The sequence below is a fragment of the Numenius arquata genome, chromosome 8, assembly GCF_964106895.1.
Source record: "Numenius arquata chromosome 8, bNumArq3.hap1.1, whole genome shotgun sequence".
Classification (NCBI taxonomy): domain Eukaryota; kingdom Metazoa; phylum Chordata; class Aves; order Charadriiformes; family Scolopacidae; genus Numenius; species Numenius arquata.
This window is the reverse complement of record NC_133583.1, coordinates 58235703-58255752: the sequence shown is the minus strand read 5'-3', so window position 1 is coordinate 58255752 and position 20050 is coordinate 58235703. Positions and strand designations below refer to the sequence as shown.

The window sequence follows — 20050 nt, the reverse complement described above, 5'->3', positions numbered from 1 at the left end:
AACAGAACAAAAAAAAAAAAAAAAAGAAGGAGAAAATAAACCCCTGTATTTTCTGTCTTTTCAGCAGAAAGGAAAACCTGAAGAATTTTGCATTGGCTTAACTATTTCTCTTGGCCTTTGCCCTACGCAAAATAAAATGTTCCATTTCATGCCTGGATTAATTGAAACATCTAAAATGTAGGTATATTTTTAAACTTTTCAGTTACAGTCTCCATTCTGAGGAACTCAAATTAGAACCGCGCAGTGTTCCGCTTCGTGAATGATGAAAGCAAACGCTTTGCCATTTTAAAAAAAAAATAAATCTTTTCTCTTTTTGTTTGCTTTGCTTGCCTCCGACTCACTGAAGTCAACCTTCTCCCTCTTTCCTCTCACAAGAACATTTTCCATTTCTTTGACAAAATATTTGTCCAAAAATAATTCCCAGCTCTTTATAATACCTGAGAAGTTAATTTTGAACCTCGGACTTGACAAAAAGTCAAATTCAAGCCAAAATTTTGCGCTAGCTGTCTCTTTGCAGATAGATTCCCCAGAAAATTCAATCTGGTCCAAGTTTTCCCAAACTGTCGTTTAAGTTTTATTTATGCTACGCTGTAAGTTCGTTAAGAGGTCTGCAGCCTGCAATAAACCTCTCTTCAAATACAAGCTACTGAAAATTGAAAGGAGCAGAGTTTCATCAGGCTGGAGACGTTCACCATGAATGACTGGCACCAGCCTGGACGGGCCTTCAGATGTATTTTGGTTTTTCAGGCAAGCAGTTATGAGGAACTTTAGCAGCCGCAACGGCAGCTGACTAAATCCATCGCTTCCCTATTGACACAGAGGGCTAATTTCCAAATCACACAGCCACAATTTTAATTATGGAAAAATAAACAGCTCTAAAAAGGGCCTGTCTCCTCAGAACGGGCTTGACGGCCACAATTATATCTCTGATCATGTTCTCATCCCTCTAACTGTTGCATCGCGTTTTGCAATGAATAGTTAAAAGGATATTCTCTTTCACTACTTCTGAAATTCAAATTTATTAACAACTTCTCTCACAACATACACACGTCAAAGACCCTGAGAAAGAACAGGCTGTGAAAATTATTTTGTGTTTACCTGCCTGGAAAATTGTATTCACATAGCAATTTAAATTAAAGCCAGACCTATTTCACTGGGGGGGGGGAGAACTAATTTAATCCTGGATTGGAGAAAATGCAAATTGAGGGGCTTCAAATGCAAATTTTTATATAAAAAGAAAAAAGCGTCTCCTGCTGAAAAGAAAACCAGAGATTAACATTCTGTGGGCAGGCCTACACTTCTTACAAGATTTTTAGTTAGGTTTAAAGTCTATCCTGCACTCATTGAAGACAGTGAATGGTACAGGATCGGGGCTGTCCTGAACAACAACTGTTTCCTTCCACAAAGTGAAGCTAAAATTGGGAGTGACAGAGTATGGGAGGAAAATTAAATTTCCTGGGTAGCACATTAGCAGTTAGTAAATACATCGAGTCAAAACCAAGTCTACTCTGTTTGCTTTTTAGTTACTGTTTCAATAGTGTTTTGAGAAAAATTAATTTCCGTTCACTTACAATGAAAACTACGGTATGGCCTTTTTATATTAAATCTCACAATCAATTCTCACCATCAAATCTCAAGTGCAATCAGCTATCAAAAAGATACGCAGATGCTGAATTTAGCGTTCGACACAGTATTTGTGCCTTGCGATAAAATTTGAGTTGTATCATTTAATGAGATAATAGGTGACTTTCCCAGGATTTCCAGCAGAGAACGTTTCCACTTCGTTACCGCGATATAATAAGGGAGCACCTGTTCGATACTGGAAAGTTTCTTTCAGGGGGCAGTATCAGTCACTGGCATTGTTTAAAACTCTCCTAGACATTCTTATTTAAATGGCGGGATTATACTGAGGCATCAGGTATAACCAAGCTACATTCAGCTTAAAAAAGAATCAAAACTCACAACAATGAATTCCAGGCTGGGGTTAAGTTCTCGTTATTTGCTGAAGAGGGAGGGTTAACACGTAAGATGTACAATTCACAGTAAATTTACAGCAGCCGCCCACCCTCTATATCCCAGATGGCTGACCCAGCCTAGCAAAGTTGTTGTTTAACCAGTAGAGGAGTTTGGAAGGTTTCCAACTGAACGGAGTTTTGTCAGGAAAACTCCCCAATTCATCAAATTGTTAATGTTTTGCAAAAACACCTCAAGTTCAACAAACTTTTTTTTTTTAAAGAAAAAAAAAAAATCACAAAAAGGATGTCAAAGGAATGCCCATTTCAGTCACCAAATGCCTGGGGATAGCACGCCCCATTGAAAATACCCTGCACTGGGGTTTCAAAACAACTTCTTTGACCCAGGTTTTCACTTCAAAATAGAATTTCTTGTGAACTGGAAATCCTGGGTTCCAGAGAATATCAGGGCAGGAACAAAAGTATTCCAATAAAACTACCCATCTCTGTATGTTAGCAAACATTGAGGACGGTTTCATGAAGATGGTCCCTCTGCTTGTACAGAAACCCAGCCATGGGCTGGAAATGCTCCGCACGAGGCACCGGTTTTCCTTGTGGCAGGGAAGCCCGGGGAGGAACGAGATCTGGTCTCTTTGGTCCGTAGCATCATGAACTGAATCACAGACCCACTCCGACTCGCCGTGGTACAGAGTTTCTGAATCATCTAACAGGCAAGAGAGGGAAATCCATGGATTTAGGAACAATCTGAAGCTGAGGCATTTTAGGGGAGAGCAAGTTCCTTCACACAACTGCCAAAGCTTTTTTTTTTTTTTCCGCTCTCTCAGCTTCCCTCTAAAAAGCCCGTGATGTTAACGCTGCCCCATACAGTATCAGCCTCTTGCCTCACATCTGCTCCAGAGGCAAAAGCTCCATTTACAGAATCGCCATAAAGAGAAAACTTTTTAGGGGTACATTTTCTCCACCGTCTGTCGATTATCCTACAGTAGGGAGTAGCCACCAACGTGGATAAACAATATCTTGTTCCTTTAAGAAGTCCATTAAAGTGAATTCATCTATTATTAGATATCTGTTTAGCAGAAGGGAATGATCAGTCTGCCACAGAACATGAGACAATTCATTTATTCTTTTATGCACTTAAAATGGCTTACAGCAATGGCTTGAATCGTAGCCAAGTAGATAAGGGCAAGTTCATCCAGACCCCGAGACAATGTCAGTCCAACAACCTGTGCAAAGATCAAAAAGAAAACGTGCAAATCCAGCCAAAGTAAAACGCTATTATTTTCTACGGTTTCTTGTTGTAACAAGTTTGAAGTGTTAATTCTAAGCCCCGCTTTTGTGAGCCGTACACATAATGTTATGTTAAACATGTTATTCCTGATCTGGGGAAGAACCACATAAATTGTTCTTGCCCTTGCAAAGAAATAAAGAACAAACAGCACATTGTATGGGATTACAGATAGATTAACTCTGACAGTTTTATGTTATGACTCAGATATTGCTCGTGAATGTATTTAATGTAATAATATGAAAATGCTATTACATAAAAATAACTTTCTAAAAGCATTTCTCCCCCTCCCTTCCAAGCACCCTAATGCCGAAACACAATCAATAATTAAAGACTATATCTTAACCTCCTTTACGCTCACATAAATCAGTACTGCACTGTAGTTACTCTGGATTATTATCAGCATCGGCAAGACCTGAATGCAGCCGTAACTGCGGCAGAAAAAATGTGTTATTACCAGTATTTGCATACAGTCATCATAGCAAGGAAATTCTGATTCTGCTGCAGCATATAATTCTTTCATGAAATAATATAGGTATTATTAGGACCCAAAAATGTGTGTCACTTATTTCTTTTTAATGTTGCCCTTATAATAATAATGCAGTGCTTATGCCTACCCTTTCCTATCTCAACCTCAAATACAGTAGATTTGGGGGTTGGTGAGTAGCTTGAGATGCTCACTTCAAGGAAATATGCCATTTTGAAGTACATTTTTGCATTAATCACCAAGTATTTTGATATCATCAAATTATACCCTTATGATATTCTTCCGTTCTAGTTCTGCACAGTAACATCCTGGCTCGTGACCGAGTCAATCTACCACCATCAAGTTCAGTGAAAAGAAACATCTAAACATTTAAAGAGGGGCTGAAAATCTCGCCAGCAGAGGTTCTCAGGTGAGCTTCCAAACTCTGCTCTTTCTGCTCCCAGATTGTAATGCTTGGAAAATTTCTTTGTACAGAACGTAATATTTCAATCCCTTTAAGTTCCAAAAGTAGCAATTTGAAAAACCACAAGCCAGAATCAGATCAGGTTTACCTTTGAACTAAGATGTATGAAGCACGATGGTTGCGTATTTCCAATCGTGAGAGCATCTATGCCCATTTTTAAAAATAAGCAGAGGAGCTTTTCAATTTCTGTTGAAATTTACTACCCAACAACTCTAATACAGTGTTTATCTGTTTAAATCAAACAACCTCTCCTCAGAATATTTCATTTCTGGCATACCCAAATTTGTGTTGAAATTCATCGCAAAAGAAATGCAAAATCCGGCAGGCAGGTGAGTTAACACCAGCAAGCGCTGCCAGTCAGTGCTCTGAAATGGGATTCCTCGGAAAGGTACTGGGACACACACAGCACTGACGTATTTTATTCAGTATTTTTAGACAAGAAATGCAGCTGTAGTGATATCTCAACTACAACCATCTCTGATTTTCTACTGAAACATTAGCACACTTCGAAATGCAGCAAGAAACCCAAATCCTATGGGATAGTTTAAATAGCTAAGGAGGAGTACGCTCAAAACTGAAAAAAGCTCTTTCCAAGCTTTTTTTCTTTTTTTTTTTTTTTTTTTTTTTTTTTTTTTTACCCTGTATTGACCTTTTTGCAAAGACAGGCTGTTTCTTACCATGCCCTTTAGTGTCAGATCTGTTAAGGGAGATCTGTTACCATGGAAATCTGGCCAAACATGTAAATCAACAGTGAGGAAACCCACAGGCAAAGATTTCTTAATCAGATCCAGGTGACTGTTCAAGTATGTATATATACTGTGAGCACTAAAAGAAAAACAAGTTGGAAAAAGAGTGGGGGAGGTTATTCATCAAACATGAAACATTTGTACTACCATCAAATGCAGAAAACCCATCAAAGTATGCCAAATCCCAAATTTAAAACGAAGGGGGAGAAAGGCAAAAGCCACTGCTTGCCAAGCCCGTGGCATCACAGGCTGCCTTTCCAGGGGCATCTGAATTCCTCGGTTTCACAGGATGAGGGGAGGTAATGGCAGTTTGTGGTCTCCAGTTTGGACATCGTCTCCTACTGGTCCCTCAACGAGCCAGAGCTGTTTGATATTTTGGGGGCTTGATGCTGCTTGTCTCTACCAGAAAGGTGCTGCCACTGCGAAAGAGAAAGCTAGAGAAAAGAAAGCTGAGAGAGAGGAATTAGGAGGATTTCCAGACAGAAATGCAAATCAAATTCCTTTACAAATGTTTAAAAATTCTCTGATTAATCAATAGCACTGGACTCACAGCTTTCCTTTTTTAAACCATAATTATTTCAGTGTGTGTTATGATTAAAATACGGCACAGCAAAGGGTGGAGGAGAGAAAGCAAGTGGCTGCTATTTTAGGGAGGAGCCGAACATGGGCCTAAAAATGATTGTATCTAAGTTCAGATACTACACCCAACTCCCAACTCCGCACTATCCAACAGATTTTTTTCCTGGACCAAGAGTAATTTTAGGACTAACGTTGAATTCTTCAGTGCTTTGGCTTGCAATGACTCTAGTGACATTCCATTTCAAAAATGTTGCAATTATGCTCAGAATGCTTTTTTCAAACGCCCATCCTATCATAAACAGATTCATATATATTTTTCAACTCCTCGGAAATCTCCAAGTGGGGCATTTGGTTCTAGACATGTGGGTCAATAATAGCATCTAACCCTAATTACAATTGATTACTCATTGTCTCATCCACTGTAGACCCAAACAGTGATATTCATTTAGCCTCTACATGTATATTCAATCATGCACTAATGAGATCCCTAAGGGAATTTGGCATATGCTTTACTAGTTTGACTTCTGACCTGCTAGCAGCTGTATATTTATACTTTGCATTCAACCATTCAGCTGCATGTTTTTTCAATTATACCTTACCATGTGTATGCTATCAGAGGATATCATTCAAAATGAAGTACACTTGGAAGACATTAAAATAACTAATTCACATCATTATTCACGTACTTTAAAATGTACTTTATGTGTCTTCCTGGACCTGAATTATGATAATTTTGAGGTCATGATCATTTTTCCCCCTCCTGTTGTAAAAGTGGCCCTGTTTTCTACATCCCTAAAGACTGCGCTATAAGCAGTACATGCTAAGGACAAAGTCATTTCATTTCCAGTTTAAATCACGGCTTGACTGTTGGGAAGGGAAAGAAAGGAAAGCTTCACTCAACCACAGACCTACCAGACATCCCAGCTTCTATCTGATCTCCATCCTGCTTGATTACTCTCGTAAGGATTAGCCATTCGTGCAGCTCTGACAGAACACAAGGACTGCGCAAAAGAGGCTCAAGTTCAGCCAAATACGCGTAAGACCTACACAACCTGGGAATTACATTTTTTTTTCACACCTTTTACTTTTTTTTTTTGTCCCCTACATAAAGATATGGGTTCAAGGCACTACATTTGGACTGAGTGACTGCTGAAACCCTTCAAACACTTGCCAGTTCCAGTTTCTGCCACGTTTGTGTTATACATAATATTACACCATCAGCTCTCTGGAGCTTTTTCTGTTCAGTTCTAGGAGGAGGTATCAGTAGCAGCTGGATCTCACTTGCAGAGTTGAGCACAAGCTGTTGCTATTAAAAAGGAACTACGTTAAAAGCAGAGAAAAAGAAATCAGCGCAAGTTTGCCCAGGGTTCTGTTCATATTTGGGACATAACTTCAAAAAGCAACAAGAGGTTGGTATTTAATCTGTTCAGGAATTCTGGAAGATGCCAGCAGGTATCTTTCAGGAAAAAAATCTTAAAATTTTGGGGTATAAATCTAAAAAAAAAAAGGCTCTAAAACATCCAGAGGTACAGAGAACTGCCAAATATGATTATTATATTCTGTTTGAAACATCCCAGAATTCCTGATAGATACCATGTGTGTAGCTATTTTTTCAGGAGACAGCTCTTTAGATGGGGAAACGGCATCAAGAAGTGTAGGAAAAGGAAATTCTGTCCTAAAAAATAGCGGTTCACAAAGCGCCAAAGGGCATATAATCTTTGCTGTCAAGCCGTTAAGATACTTTTTTCCTCCAGAAGATTAGAAACTGTGATTCTAGGAAACAGAAGTATTTAAACTTTAAAGCACAATTTATTTTTTTTTTATTTTTTTTTTTAATTTCCTACTCTAGCCTACCTATAAAGGATTTAAAATATTAGTGATGGCTGTGTCAGACCTACACAATATATACAATAAAGAGCAAAAGTGCTACATACACAGCAACTTCTGCAGCTCACTGAATTGCATGAAAAACCCCAAGTTTTGCTACTCACAGAGTATGCCAATTAGTTAGACCAAATGCAAGATTTACAGCTGTCCAGAAAATCCTCATGTAATTCAACCCTCTCCGCTTCCAGTAAGAGAAGGGAGAGGAGAATGTAGGAATAGTACTGGGAGGGTTGCACAAGACTGGTCTCCAGCACAAGTGGTCAGCGGGAGCTGGTTTCTGGCAAAGTCTATCTAAGCCACTCGCGCCCTAAGGAGTTACCACAAATTACTGAAACGGTGATAAATGCAGCTTGCAAATTCTGCTCCTGGTACGGGAAAAGGGACAGAAGCATCTGAGCTCAGCTGCTCAGCAGGCAGTTTGCCGTTGCCGCACCTACTAATTAGCAGCATTGGGAGCCTGGGAGAAAGGAAAGACAGACTTAGGAAGGCAGAGGTAGGTGATAGGCAGCATCAAGTAAGAGGCACAGATTTGTGACCTCAGATTTTGTTTTTTAATGGTCCAGACATCCAGATGCTTTTTGTCTCTATAAAACCAGGCTAACTCTTCACAGTGCCGCACCTGGCACGGGGAGTAAAGGTAATATGCAATTGCACACCTAAGTATGGAATTCTCATTTTGTTTTCTTTCGATGACAATTTACAATGGCTGAACAGATATAAATTCCTACACCCACACAGAGAATATACTAAATATAATAAACCAGATTCTCTGAAATATTCTGCTGACATTTCCAGGGAAATAATTTATCATCATCACCAACAATCCCCCAAAATGAGACACTGTGTTCTTATTAAGTATATGACTTAATGTAAGTAAACACATAATCCAAAGTTTGGGCCAACACTGTTCACTAAAAAAATGCCTTGCACTTGTATAGCTGCTGCTCCCAGGCCCTGTGATAAGGCTGAAGCTTGTGCTCCACCACGTAGAAAGAAATAAAGAAATCAGGAGAAAAACTCAGTTCAAATTGCACAATTCCTGATTTTTGTTTGTTCAAATCAAATTTCTTAAATTTCATGAATATTTGAGAAGGACGGAGGGAAAGAGGATAGGGGGAATTACTAAGAGACCGGTATACTAAATTTATAGCTATCCAAACATTTAATTAGGAGAGCAATATCTGGAAAGCATTATAAAAATACCATTGAGCAAATTAACTTTTTAAATTATTATCATCCTTTTAATAAATTATTACAACGCTTTTTATCAATGCTATCCCCCACAGTTTTACTAACTCCAGAGATTCAAATCCAAAGTTATGCCACCATACACTCAGAGAACATGGAGTTTTATTCCCAATATTCTCTACTGAGTGTCCTCTTCACATCACAATTCAAGTTTTTTCCGCTATGAAATTAGTTGTGGTCAGGCGGTCAGTATCAGACCGCCTATAGACAAGCAGGCTACTCTATACTTATTTTTCCAACAACAACAAAAAAAAGGCTTATCCTGATATTACAGACTAAACTAATTGTTTGTCTTCTGCTTGCGCTTCATATGGGGGCATCGGAAAAATTTGGAAGCCAAAATTTTGGAAAAAAAAAAAAAAAAAAGATCAATCCTTATTCCAAACATACACAGATGCATTTATTTCCTGATTTCCTTTTTTTTGAAGAACAACAAAGAGAATTCTAGGAAGCATAAATCTATTTTATATTGAATGAAGTCCAATACATTTCTGGGAATCCTGATCAAGTCATTAACAAACAAGTAAGGCATCGGGCACTACAAAGCACGGAAGGGTCATCCAGAGAGATCAGGTACATTTAACTCCCCAGGAAAGACTGAAAATAACTATATAACTGCATACATTTAATATATATACCAGGACTGACCCCTGGCCTTTTAGACCAGAGTGATAAAATGCCAAGTTTGCTATTTTGTTGCTTTAATCTAAGGAGGAAAAATAAATTAAAAGAGAATCAAATTTTCATTCAACGTGCCTCACTGTCCAGCTAGGATCTCTCTGGGAGTGACATGAACCATCTTAAAAGGAATCCAAGCCAAAATAGCTTGAGAAAGTCCAGATCTGACAGAAGTGTCTGGACTGTCTTCATCCACTTCGAAAGCAGACCAAACTAAAATTCCACATGGCACACAGCCTCCTGCTCAAGGAATGCTGGAGCTACCTCCAGTTCACTCCTACATCTTAAGTTTTGTCTGAAAAGTCATCCTGGGTTTCTCTGTTCTATCCGTGCTGCCATGCAGGAATTTTTCATATACCGTCTATACCTTCCTTTAGATGACTGTTCCAAAAATACTGAATAATATATTCCTAATTAAGCTATATCTCATCCTTGGAGTTTAATAGTGTCAGCTACAAATTAAGACGCATCATTAGCCCAAGGCATAAAGGTCTGCTGAACGGGGCTGATGCTATGGCAGCAAGAAAAACCCTGGGCTGAATATAAAAGAAGTTGAAAAGCAGAAAGTTAATATCACCACTTAGATACACCAAAGGTATCTGAGGGGAGTTTGAAGCTTTCATCTTTGAGCAATCACCTGGCAAGCCTTTGTAAATACTTCCAACCCACTATCAGACTGCTAATTCCCCTGTTTAAGAATAAGAATACAGGAGTGCAGTTCTGCACTGCTGGGAATACAGTGTATCATCAATTTGTAAGGCAGGTACGTGATAAAGGAATAAGAACAGTGACCTGGCTGCAGCTTTTGACTGTAATTCCGGGAAGGCGGCATGGCCTCGGACCACATGATCTATCTGAAAAAGAGGAAAGCAACATTTTGGGAATGATTACATCTTAAACATTCAGTCTCAGAAAAGCGTAATGCGGTGTCATAACTTTAAAAAGACAAGAGAGCTTCTAAATTACTCATGAGGTGCTAAGTCCTAGTCCTAGTGAAGCCAATGGCAAAGCTCCCACTGACATTACTGGATTCAGGATTTGGCTTTAAAAGAGGAAGAAAAAACAACCAACGCTGCACCAAAAACAGGCAACATGCTAAGCATGCAGCTCCTCAGTCAGAAGAAGCAGCTGAAAGGATGACTTTCTTCCTGTCCAACACTATCTTAGGGCATGTCCTCTAGTCTCTCCCCGTCTCTTGCAGGCATATCCTCATTGGAATTCTACCAGGAGCATCTTCTTGGCCCAAATCCCTACATCTTTCTATTTAACACCGTTAAAATAAAATACAAGGTGTGTTGTCATCCTGATAGATGCTCCATATGTTCATTGCAGGAAACAATATGTATACCTTGACAAGTAATTATTGCTATAAAAAAAGATCAATATAGGCTCTGTCTATACTAAACGTATAAATCATCTGCTCCTTTCACTTCACAGTGGCTGCCATTATTCACAAAACAAAGTATCAGGTAGAACAACACGGGCTTTTAAGGCAATAATTCAGCGGGTTTTGTGGCCTTTTGATAATATCCCATCAGAGGCGACTGTAAAAGCTAAAGAGGCAAAGCTAGAACTACTCAAGAGCACTGAGTATATTTGGCAATACCTATTGGCAGCAAAGCACATCAGGTATTTAATTTTTAACAGCATGAGTCTAGTCCTTACCCAGCGTAACAAAACATACAATGAAGCACATCTGAACATAGCCATAAAAATAACGCCTGCCTGTTCTTTCTGAGATCGGCATCAAAGACAAAACTCAAACATGTGCAAGCGTTAGAGACAAAGCTCAGGCCTGAATTTTGCACTCTTGCATAATCTCTTTAGAACACAGGAGTAGCTCATAAATTCAAAACTACGTCTATAAATAAATATCACATATATGTATGTGCTATCAAAACACTTTACAAAAACTTGTTACAGAAGTTATGAAGTGAGATATTTAAATGCTTTTAATTCAGGACATGGGCACATGAGGGTTGCATCTAGAAATGCTTTTCTGCAATTCTTTATTTTGCAGTTTTTAATGATGTCATGCCATCCTTTGTCTCTGTTGTGCAATATCTTTCTTCCTATAAATTTTGAAAGTCTAGTGCGAAAGCCCATCTAACACACAAACAAACAAGCTTTTTCAAAACCAGCAGAGTTCTTAATTCTTCATTTGGGCTCTGTCTGAACCAGGTTTCAAAATCCAAAAGACATTTTTCACAGCTGTATCAATAAAAAAATTAATGAGAGGTTTTTAAAGGGAAGTGTATCAGTTTTACTTTTAAGAAGTTCAACAGACTGTTCAAATTTCATTAAAAGAATTCACCTTTGGGCATAGATCAAGCCATGAAAAGAATCCCAGAACATGCCCGTTATTCTTTGTTTTCAGAAAGCTTAAGTATGAGAAGGCAGGATCTTAAAAGGACTACAGTTTTACAATTACAAAGGTAATGAATGTAAACTATCCTTCACATACAGCACACAAAGCACAGTTTCCTCCTATGGCTCCCTCCGTGTTTTCTGTACATAAAACCTCAAGAAAACTATGAGATACTCTAAATACGTTCTAATAAGACAACTTCCCTAATATACCTATCAGTACTCAGAGCTGACTTGTGCTATGGGTCCTAACAAGGCCATACATTTTTTCCAGCAATCTCTTTAATGACTCAGGAACACCTTGTTCTCTGGTACTAGAAAGGAAAGGATTTTAAAAATCATCTCTCTGAAATGCCCTAACTCTCACGGCACATTTTAAGCGTAGAACCACCTTAAGCCAGCCATGAAAAAAAAACCTGACTTGCTGTATCCTCTGTAGAGCTTAATTAAGTGTCTTTAGCCACTTTGGATTAAGCACACAGAGACTTCTCCTCTCAAAAGTGTCCTTACAAGGAAACGCACAAGATTTGCCATTTTCCTTTTAAAGGGAAGTTGTCACAAGCAATAATTAAATTTGACTTCCGGTTGTAGCAGTTACCTATAAATGGGACATTTTGGTTCTAGCCCCACCTTGACCTGAAAAATTTAAAGTACAGACATCCCACCTGCTGAGAGAGCACTTTAGCCACCAGGCTAAGGATGGGCTGGGAAGCGGAGGCTGCAGGAGAGGAAAAGGGATGACTCTCCCACTGAAGCTGTGACACTGTACAGAGAGGAATGTCAGATTCACGTGGCCACGGAGAGCGCATGGGAGGGAACACCAATTCATGGCTCAGGGTGTGTCTGGGCTTCCTGATCCAGGATTATTTCTGTTTGTCATTCAGTGACTGTTCCCTATGGAATGTATAAATGCAGTGATGCCCCAATCTACTACTTCCTGGACTTATACCCTGATCACTTGGCTTTTCTAAAGGTGGGTGGTGCTAGCTCTGAGTAAGAGGCAATCACACCTGCAATTAGTGAAAGACCAAACCCATCTGAAGGTTTGGTGAGCTTACAGAGGATACCCACGGCGCCGAGCCCACCTCCTGTAGTTTCTCAAGAGGAGCCTGGCACCTCACCCCTGAGGGCTGTCAGTATTTCTACAGACTGGGAGGGAGACACACGGGGAGCTTCAGAAGCTTCCAGGGTTGAGCAGCCATTAAGATCTTGCCAACACTTTTGGACTCAAGCCTAAATACTGTTTTATACATCTAGCCTTTCTTTAAATTTGACATCAGTGGTTTAGTTCTGTTGGCTCCCGGTAAAAAAGACCAATCATTTTTAGAGAATCCAGACTGGTTTTAAATTTTATTGATAAATTAAATTAACCTAATATAGTTAGAGTCTTTGGACTCAAGGAAAGAATTGAGGTGACAATATATGAAGTATCTATCTAGACATAACATAACATGTTAATATATTATTATTCTGTCCATACAATACGTCTTTCATTTAGACCCATCAATGAGGACAATTGTTCTCTATAACACAGTATGTATAATTTTCTTTATCTCAAAGTCTATCTCAGCCTCCTGCTAAAGTAAAGAATGAATGTCTATTTGCCTACAAATTAATAATCATCACCACCATCATAAAAGGAAGACACGTCCTTAGTGCTCTGCCCCATATATAATCCCCTATCAGTATGCAAATGAACAGTTTGTAAGAACTAATTGTTCACTGCTTTCGGCAGCTTGGCTTCTCCTGTGACCTTACGGAGGTGTTTTGGGCAGAGCTCTGGCTGAACTGACAGAAAAGCTACACCGAATGACAGCAGTTATGGCAGACCTTCCATCTTGGAATCCGTCTGCGTTTCCAAACACTTACAAGTTTTCCTGTAGCACTTTGACCTCCTTCATTCAACCACAATCCAGGTACCATCGCAGAGAAATAAGGTCCCCAAACACCAGGCACAAAAATTGGTGTTTCACTGACCTGGAAAAGCAAGAGAAAGCTTTAGTGAATCAAACAACCTGTCAAAATAGTTTGGCAGCTATGAGAAATGCTGAAGCTATACTGAAATGATTCCTGCTCCTCCACTGGAGTTACCAGCGTGAGTGGAGAAGTATAGGTAGAGATTTACTCTAAAGAGAATGTGGAGAAATACATCCTCCATTTGCATCATTTTAAGATGAAATGACATAGCTGCAGCAGCTGATTGCACAACTGCCCCACTCACTCCCACTTACAGAGCAGCTGGATCTGACCATGCAGAAAGCAAGAAATTTCAGGAACAGGAGCTGTATTTTTACGGGAAGAGAGAAACTGCCCTATTTCTCCAGGAAAACCTGACTTAGAATGAACAGTTGGATACAACACTCTGCTTGACTGTCATCAGAAAATACAGCCAATGTAATCGGCAGCTGGTGTTTACAGAGCACTGATCCTGCCTGTCTTCAGAGTTCAGAATCGAGGGGGAATCCTGCTGACAGAGGACAGCAAGGTCCCCCGAGAGCTGCCATCAACTCCCGAGGCTTGCAGTGGAACCCCGAGCTCCAGTGCTCTCACAGCGCTGTCAGGAGAGCTGCGTGCCTTGGGTAGAAGCTGCAAGCCTGGGCTTGTCTTAGCTAACAGGAAACATTTGCCTGGGTAAACATTAGATTCTGCCCCTTACTTAGGCTTAGCTTTACACAAACTACTCCTTCCTTCACACCTGTGAACCCTTTTATCAAAGCAGGTATCTAAGCACTACCATCCAAAAACTGAACAGGACTGTATTCTACTGCTTGCATACAAATAAAACACCCACGTATAGAGTGATACCCTGCTCCTATGCAATATTTTCGTGGTTAGACCACTCAGGATGTGGGAAACACTGGTTCATTTCCTTTCTCTGCTTCAGAAGATGCAAATTACCAGCTTTTAAGGGTGGAGGGCATTTTCCTTCCTCTTACAAAGCCGTTCCCCTTTCAAAAGACTAGACAGACTTTCTAGACTTCTTTTCTGGTCCAGAAAGCAAGCATAAGGAGGTATCCTACCTAGCGCAGCAAGTAAGAAACAGCACAGGATGGGGAATGGGGCAGTGGAACTTGGGTCCTAGCACTGGCTACAAAGACTAGTGACGTATTCTGCACTGGTTGAACACATTAATAATTCTTGCAGCAGGGGCTGGAGAAGACAGGGCACCCATCCCCTGGCAGGCTAACCTGTCTTCTCTTGGAAGCCTGATTCATGTTTTCTCTTCCAGCACCAACAGAGGTATATACATTCAAGATACTCACAGCCACGATTTCACTGGGAAAAGAGGAGGCATCATCACATGATGCACGAATGCACTTCCCACTAGTCCATGTTAGTGGGAAAGCTAAATCTGCAGCTGTTGTTCTCTAGAAGGTGGGAAGTTCTCCAAGAAGAGGAAACAAGAGAATGCCCTAACAAAATAAGTCTGTATGTTTGCAATGCTGGAACAGCAAAAAAGAAAGGTCTTAGTCAATGGGACAATGGGGTTTTTTGTATTTAGACCTTGCTCTTCATTAGCAAAATTCTAGACCCATTAAAGGATGCTTGAGGTTTGCCACTGATTTCAATAAGGCCTGGATTTCACGTCAAAATAGTTTTGAGGAGGAGTAATTAAAAATTGAGGCCTGCTCCTGGGAAACTTGATGCACATTCTCCCTATATTTAAACAGTCCAAACTTTAAAGACAGCTTTTGCTAGCAACTAGGGAATATGCTGCAAGATGCAGTTTACTGGCACTTGTGCATCACACATGTTTAGTAAATACACCAGCAGGGAGGTTGCGGCACAAACAATAGTCTGCTCAAGCCATAAACTTATATTGCAGCCGATTCTTGTCATGAAGTTAAGTAGGAAAACAAAACAACAAAAACTGGTTTCTCAACATACAGCATTAGAGTTTCAAACAACCCTGATTTCTCTTAGGAACACATCTAACAAATGCGAGGATCTTGCTCAGTTCTCCCCTATCAGCTCTAAAGCCCTGACTTACTTTCGCTAAAGATGTGTGCGTGCACATGTGTCCGTGTGTCTGCGTAAGATTTTGGCTGACTAAACCCATTAAAGAGCAAGAATAGCTGCACTGCATTTAAAAAGGCATTTATGACTCCAAGTGGACGAAGCTACGTCAAAAACATTGCAAAGACATTTGGTTTTGTTTTGTTTTCTCTTAAAACTACAAATTAATACAGCTTTGAGTTTTCAACACCTCTACGGGGCAAGCCTTCTTTTACAATTTCAATAACAAAGTGAAGTGCAACAGAAAGCAAATCCTAAAATAACTTGATTTTTAGACCAATTTCACATCTCTGACCTGACTGAGAACGCAGCATAAGGTCAAAATTCCCAGTTAGTATCTGCTGTGAACTAGCGACAGAAGCGTGCTGAGAACCCAAGCGTCTCATCCCATTCCCATCCTATAGGTGTGGACACAACACGTGTCTTTACGGGTGGGAAGGAATGTTTAGAGCATAAGGGGCCTGGGCTTTTGAAGTCTCATCTCAAAATATTTTTTCTGCAGCAAACTTTGCGGTATTATCACTCTACTGTGATTTCTGAAGGAAGCATCTAGCTACACCAGATATATGAAGCTTAAAATCCCACTGCTATGTAGTCTGAAGAAACCAAACAGTTTAAGGATATTAAAGGGACAAAGATGCTTTGTAAAATCAGGGGAAGATCTAAACATCAAGAAGGACAACACAGGTAAAAAAAAAAAAATTTTTAAAAAATACCTTTCTTCTGTCATTAGTCCTCAATTGTCCTATACATCTGATAACACTAAAAGGCTTAGATTGATTAGAAGACCAAATTCTCCCTGGAGCCAGTACTTCTGGCCATGTATTTTGGACACCCACAGGAATTTGCCAGGATGGGATGTTTCCGTGCTGACTCTTCTCAAATTACACTGAGCCTTTCCTATCATCTTACTCCTGAAGTCCCATTTGTACACATTCCAGCAAACTTTCAACACATAAACAGAGCAAAGGAGGGAGTTGCGTATCGCCACACTGATGAATATAGCCAGTGGGGTACAAGGTTATCATCTTTTTCTGCTATGGGAACTTTTAACTGGAATAAATAATACTGGCTGTCACGCTGGGCTTTACTGGTACTGCATATGACATCATCAGATTTTCTATTTCCTCCTTCCACTTAAAGAGTTTAATCCACATTTTGCAGACTCCAGATTTTGATGCAGGTGGAAAGTAAGAAAATTGGAAATAACATACTCCCCAGAACAGACACACAATCTTCGAGAAGCAACAGGGTGAACGTTCTTCCATAGATATACACATAAGAAATAGCAAATGGTTTCCATTTTCCCTCCTTGAAATAATTTGGACGATGCTAAAGTTTTTCAAGCCATGCAGCAGCTGGCATTTGTATTTTCATAATAAAAAGTCCAAATTCTGTTTGAGTACACATACCACCCAATCCCACTAAAACACATGACTAGACATAAGCGTGAGGTTGGAGAAAAAGTGCAAAGTTTGCCACAGAACCCAGAAGATAAGCACAATTTGCCAGACTCAGAGCTAATTTTGTTACACTAATACCATGTCCTTTTTATAGCTTTCTACTGCCTTCAGACATTCTCATGATGATATAGGAGGATCAATGTGGTGACAATATTTTTTTTCTTTTAATGAGCTTAAGAAAATCCTTAATCTTTTTAGTAGAAAAACAACATCTGTTTTAGATTTATGGGCGATTGATTATTATTTTTAAAACAAACAAGACATGTCATCCTTCTCTGAAAGTTAAAATACATTTTCAAAGGGAGCCTCAGATTTTCTGCCTTCTCTTTAACTTAAATTCATCCTGTGACACACTCCTATTGTGAGCCATATTGACATTTATTATTTTTCACATGTAGTGAAACCGAAACACAGAGAGGATATCCTCTGCTAGACGTTAGAATGATCTCTGCACAACAATTATTGCAGCAGGGATACCATCTGTGATGATGCTTACTTAAAGTAGGATTACACTCGGATGAGCAATTCCACCTCACAGTTATTCCATCTTCGGATGGGGAAGCATTCTTTTGTGCAGGAAAATGCCACCTTTCCATGTCTCCCCATCACACATATTCCTAGTTCCTCAGCCCATCATTTCAGATGAGATGAGCATTAAGCAGTTCCAAGATTCCTGCTCATTTGAAGGGAAAAAAAGAGTTCAACACCTTCTGAAAGGGAGAAAAATGAGAAAAAAAGTTCGATCTGGGAGGATTTAACCTCAGCGTGTGCTTTATAAAAGATCATACTAATATGTAAGATATGTAAACATTATAGAGCAATCAGAAACAAATGAAATGATGAATTCAGTTTAACAATATTCAGCTGTGGTGCAACTGCCAGAAGGCACTTTTTGTTATGAATAGATCATCTGGATGAGTTACAGACCAGATTTCAACCCTGGCGTGTGCTAGGAAAATCGATGTCAAACTACCTAAGATCAGAAGGTATCGGCAGCACATCTGGCAGCCCACAGAAATGAAAAATGTCTTTAAAATACATAATGCTATATAGAACTAACCTAAAGTATGAAAGGACCTGCTTAAATGGCACTAATATGAGATCTGTAAAGTATTTAATTTAGCTTAGCCCTTCCCACTTGCCTCTCCCTCTAAAACAAAAACAGGCAAAAAAAAAGCCACCTCTATTGTAGTCGATGTGGAAAATAGCACGACTTACCACTTTTAGGCTAACTTACGGCTCATGTAAGTGAATCAAAGGTGTCAGTGCCTTTAATCCAAATTAAATTCAGCTTTCTGGACTGTCATTTGGTACGATGAGCAGAACAGAACGCAGACCTTCGCAGGCGAGAATCACCTAGGCATCCAGCCATCCCATAAAATGAGCAAGTCGCAATGTGAGATTTATTTTACTTAACTTTGTTTTGCTAGACTGGCCATAATGATCAGGCACATGCTTGTGTTTTCCTCCTCAGTTTTATGTAAATGTTACGGTAATCAGAGACAAGATAAAATAAAACAGACCACACTGGTGAGCACAGTTTTATGGAAGCATGAGTTTCAGCAGAATTTTCTCCCTTAGTTGACACCATCTGTTGCTGGTGGAGGCTTACACAAATTCCTTACAATAACGCTATCAGAGAATTTGACTATTACCTGATGAGTAAATCTTTCTATTACCAGCGTATGCTGCTATATATCCATCTTCTTCCATTTTAATTTCCGCTTCCTAATATTGGGCCTCTGATATCTGGCAGAATGCTAGTATCACTATCAGATTCTCTATTTACTTGCAGTATGCCACAAAGAGAGAAAAACGAATTTCTGTGGAACTATTCTTGATTTACACTCACTTACATGAAAGCAAAATTAAGCCTTCATTCTCCTGTCACTACTTTTTTAGAGTAATCATTCGCTAATGAGAAGCTAGGTCAGAAAATTTGTTTGAAAATCACCTCATTTATCAGCTTCTTTAACCAGAAATTCAGAAGAACAGCTGCTTTTGTTAGGCTAAGGCAGGTATGAAAAAAAGATCTAAGATATTAATGGAGAGTAGGGAAAGAAACAAGGAAAAGCACTGTATCAGTCACCAACTAATAAATGCTCTTTACAGTTCTGGACTTTGATCATTGACAAGTCAAATACTTTCATTAACTTCTCTGCTGACTTTTAACTTTCAAACTTTCTGACTGACTGTGGATTGAGAATACTGACATTGATTCAATTCAGGGGTTTTACACTGATGCATAAAATCCTGTATTAAGAAAACTGTATCATTTTGCTTCTGCTGACAGATGGGTCTTATATAGCTATTTGACCACAACTCTCTGACAAAGAATGAAAGAGATTCATAAAAAAAAGGAGAGAATTCAAAGGGAAACCCAAGAATGTTTCATTTCTAGGTTTCTGGTTCAAACTTAGGTCATGGTAATAGCTACTGAATGTGTGATTTAATAACAGCACTTTCTGGTGGCATATATATTAACGGGGCGGAGTTGGTGTATAGAATTGTATTTGCAGTGAACTGAAGCTTACCCTAAAATTGCCATCCTGGCACTATTTCTCAAGCACTAAATGGGTTCAAAACTAAGCTTCCCCCTAACTCTGGAGGCAATTTTCCAGGTTAAGACTACGGTGAGGTCAGTCAACTTCTTAAAATATATTTATTCTTAGCACTAATTACATATTAAACACATAACAGCATTCAAGCGTTAGCCTGATGTAAAATATATTTAAGAAAATAAGGTCTTGGAACCCAAGAAATGTACTTCAGAACACAAAGGAAATTAAAATTTATTAATATTCCAATTGCTATAGGTCATATACCACCAGTAATTTATTTGATTATATTTTAAGCT

General features: G+C 39.3%; 1 protein-coding gene across 1 annotated transcript in view; it reads right to left on the bottom strand.

The window, feature by feature from the left end:
* The window catches only part of FGGY (FGGY carbohydrate kinase domain containing), a 143621-nt gene that overhangs the window by 32635 nt on the left and 90936 nt on the right, over positions 1-20050 (bottom strand). The window contains exons 9-12 of the mRNA XM_074151329.1: positions 13583-13690; positions 10139-10200; positions 4886-5033; positions 3122-3196 (exon numbers count right to left, since the gene is read on the bottom strand). Of these exons, the coding sequence (XP_074007430.1) occupies positions 3122-3196; positions 4886-5033; positions 10139-10200; positions 13583-13690 (393 nt within the window). The remainder of the gene's footprint in view (positions 1-3121; positions 3197-4885; positions 5034-10138; positions 10201-13582; positions 13691-20050) is intronic.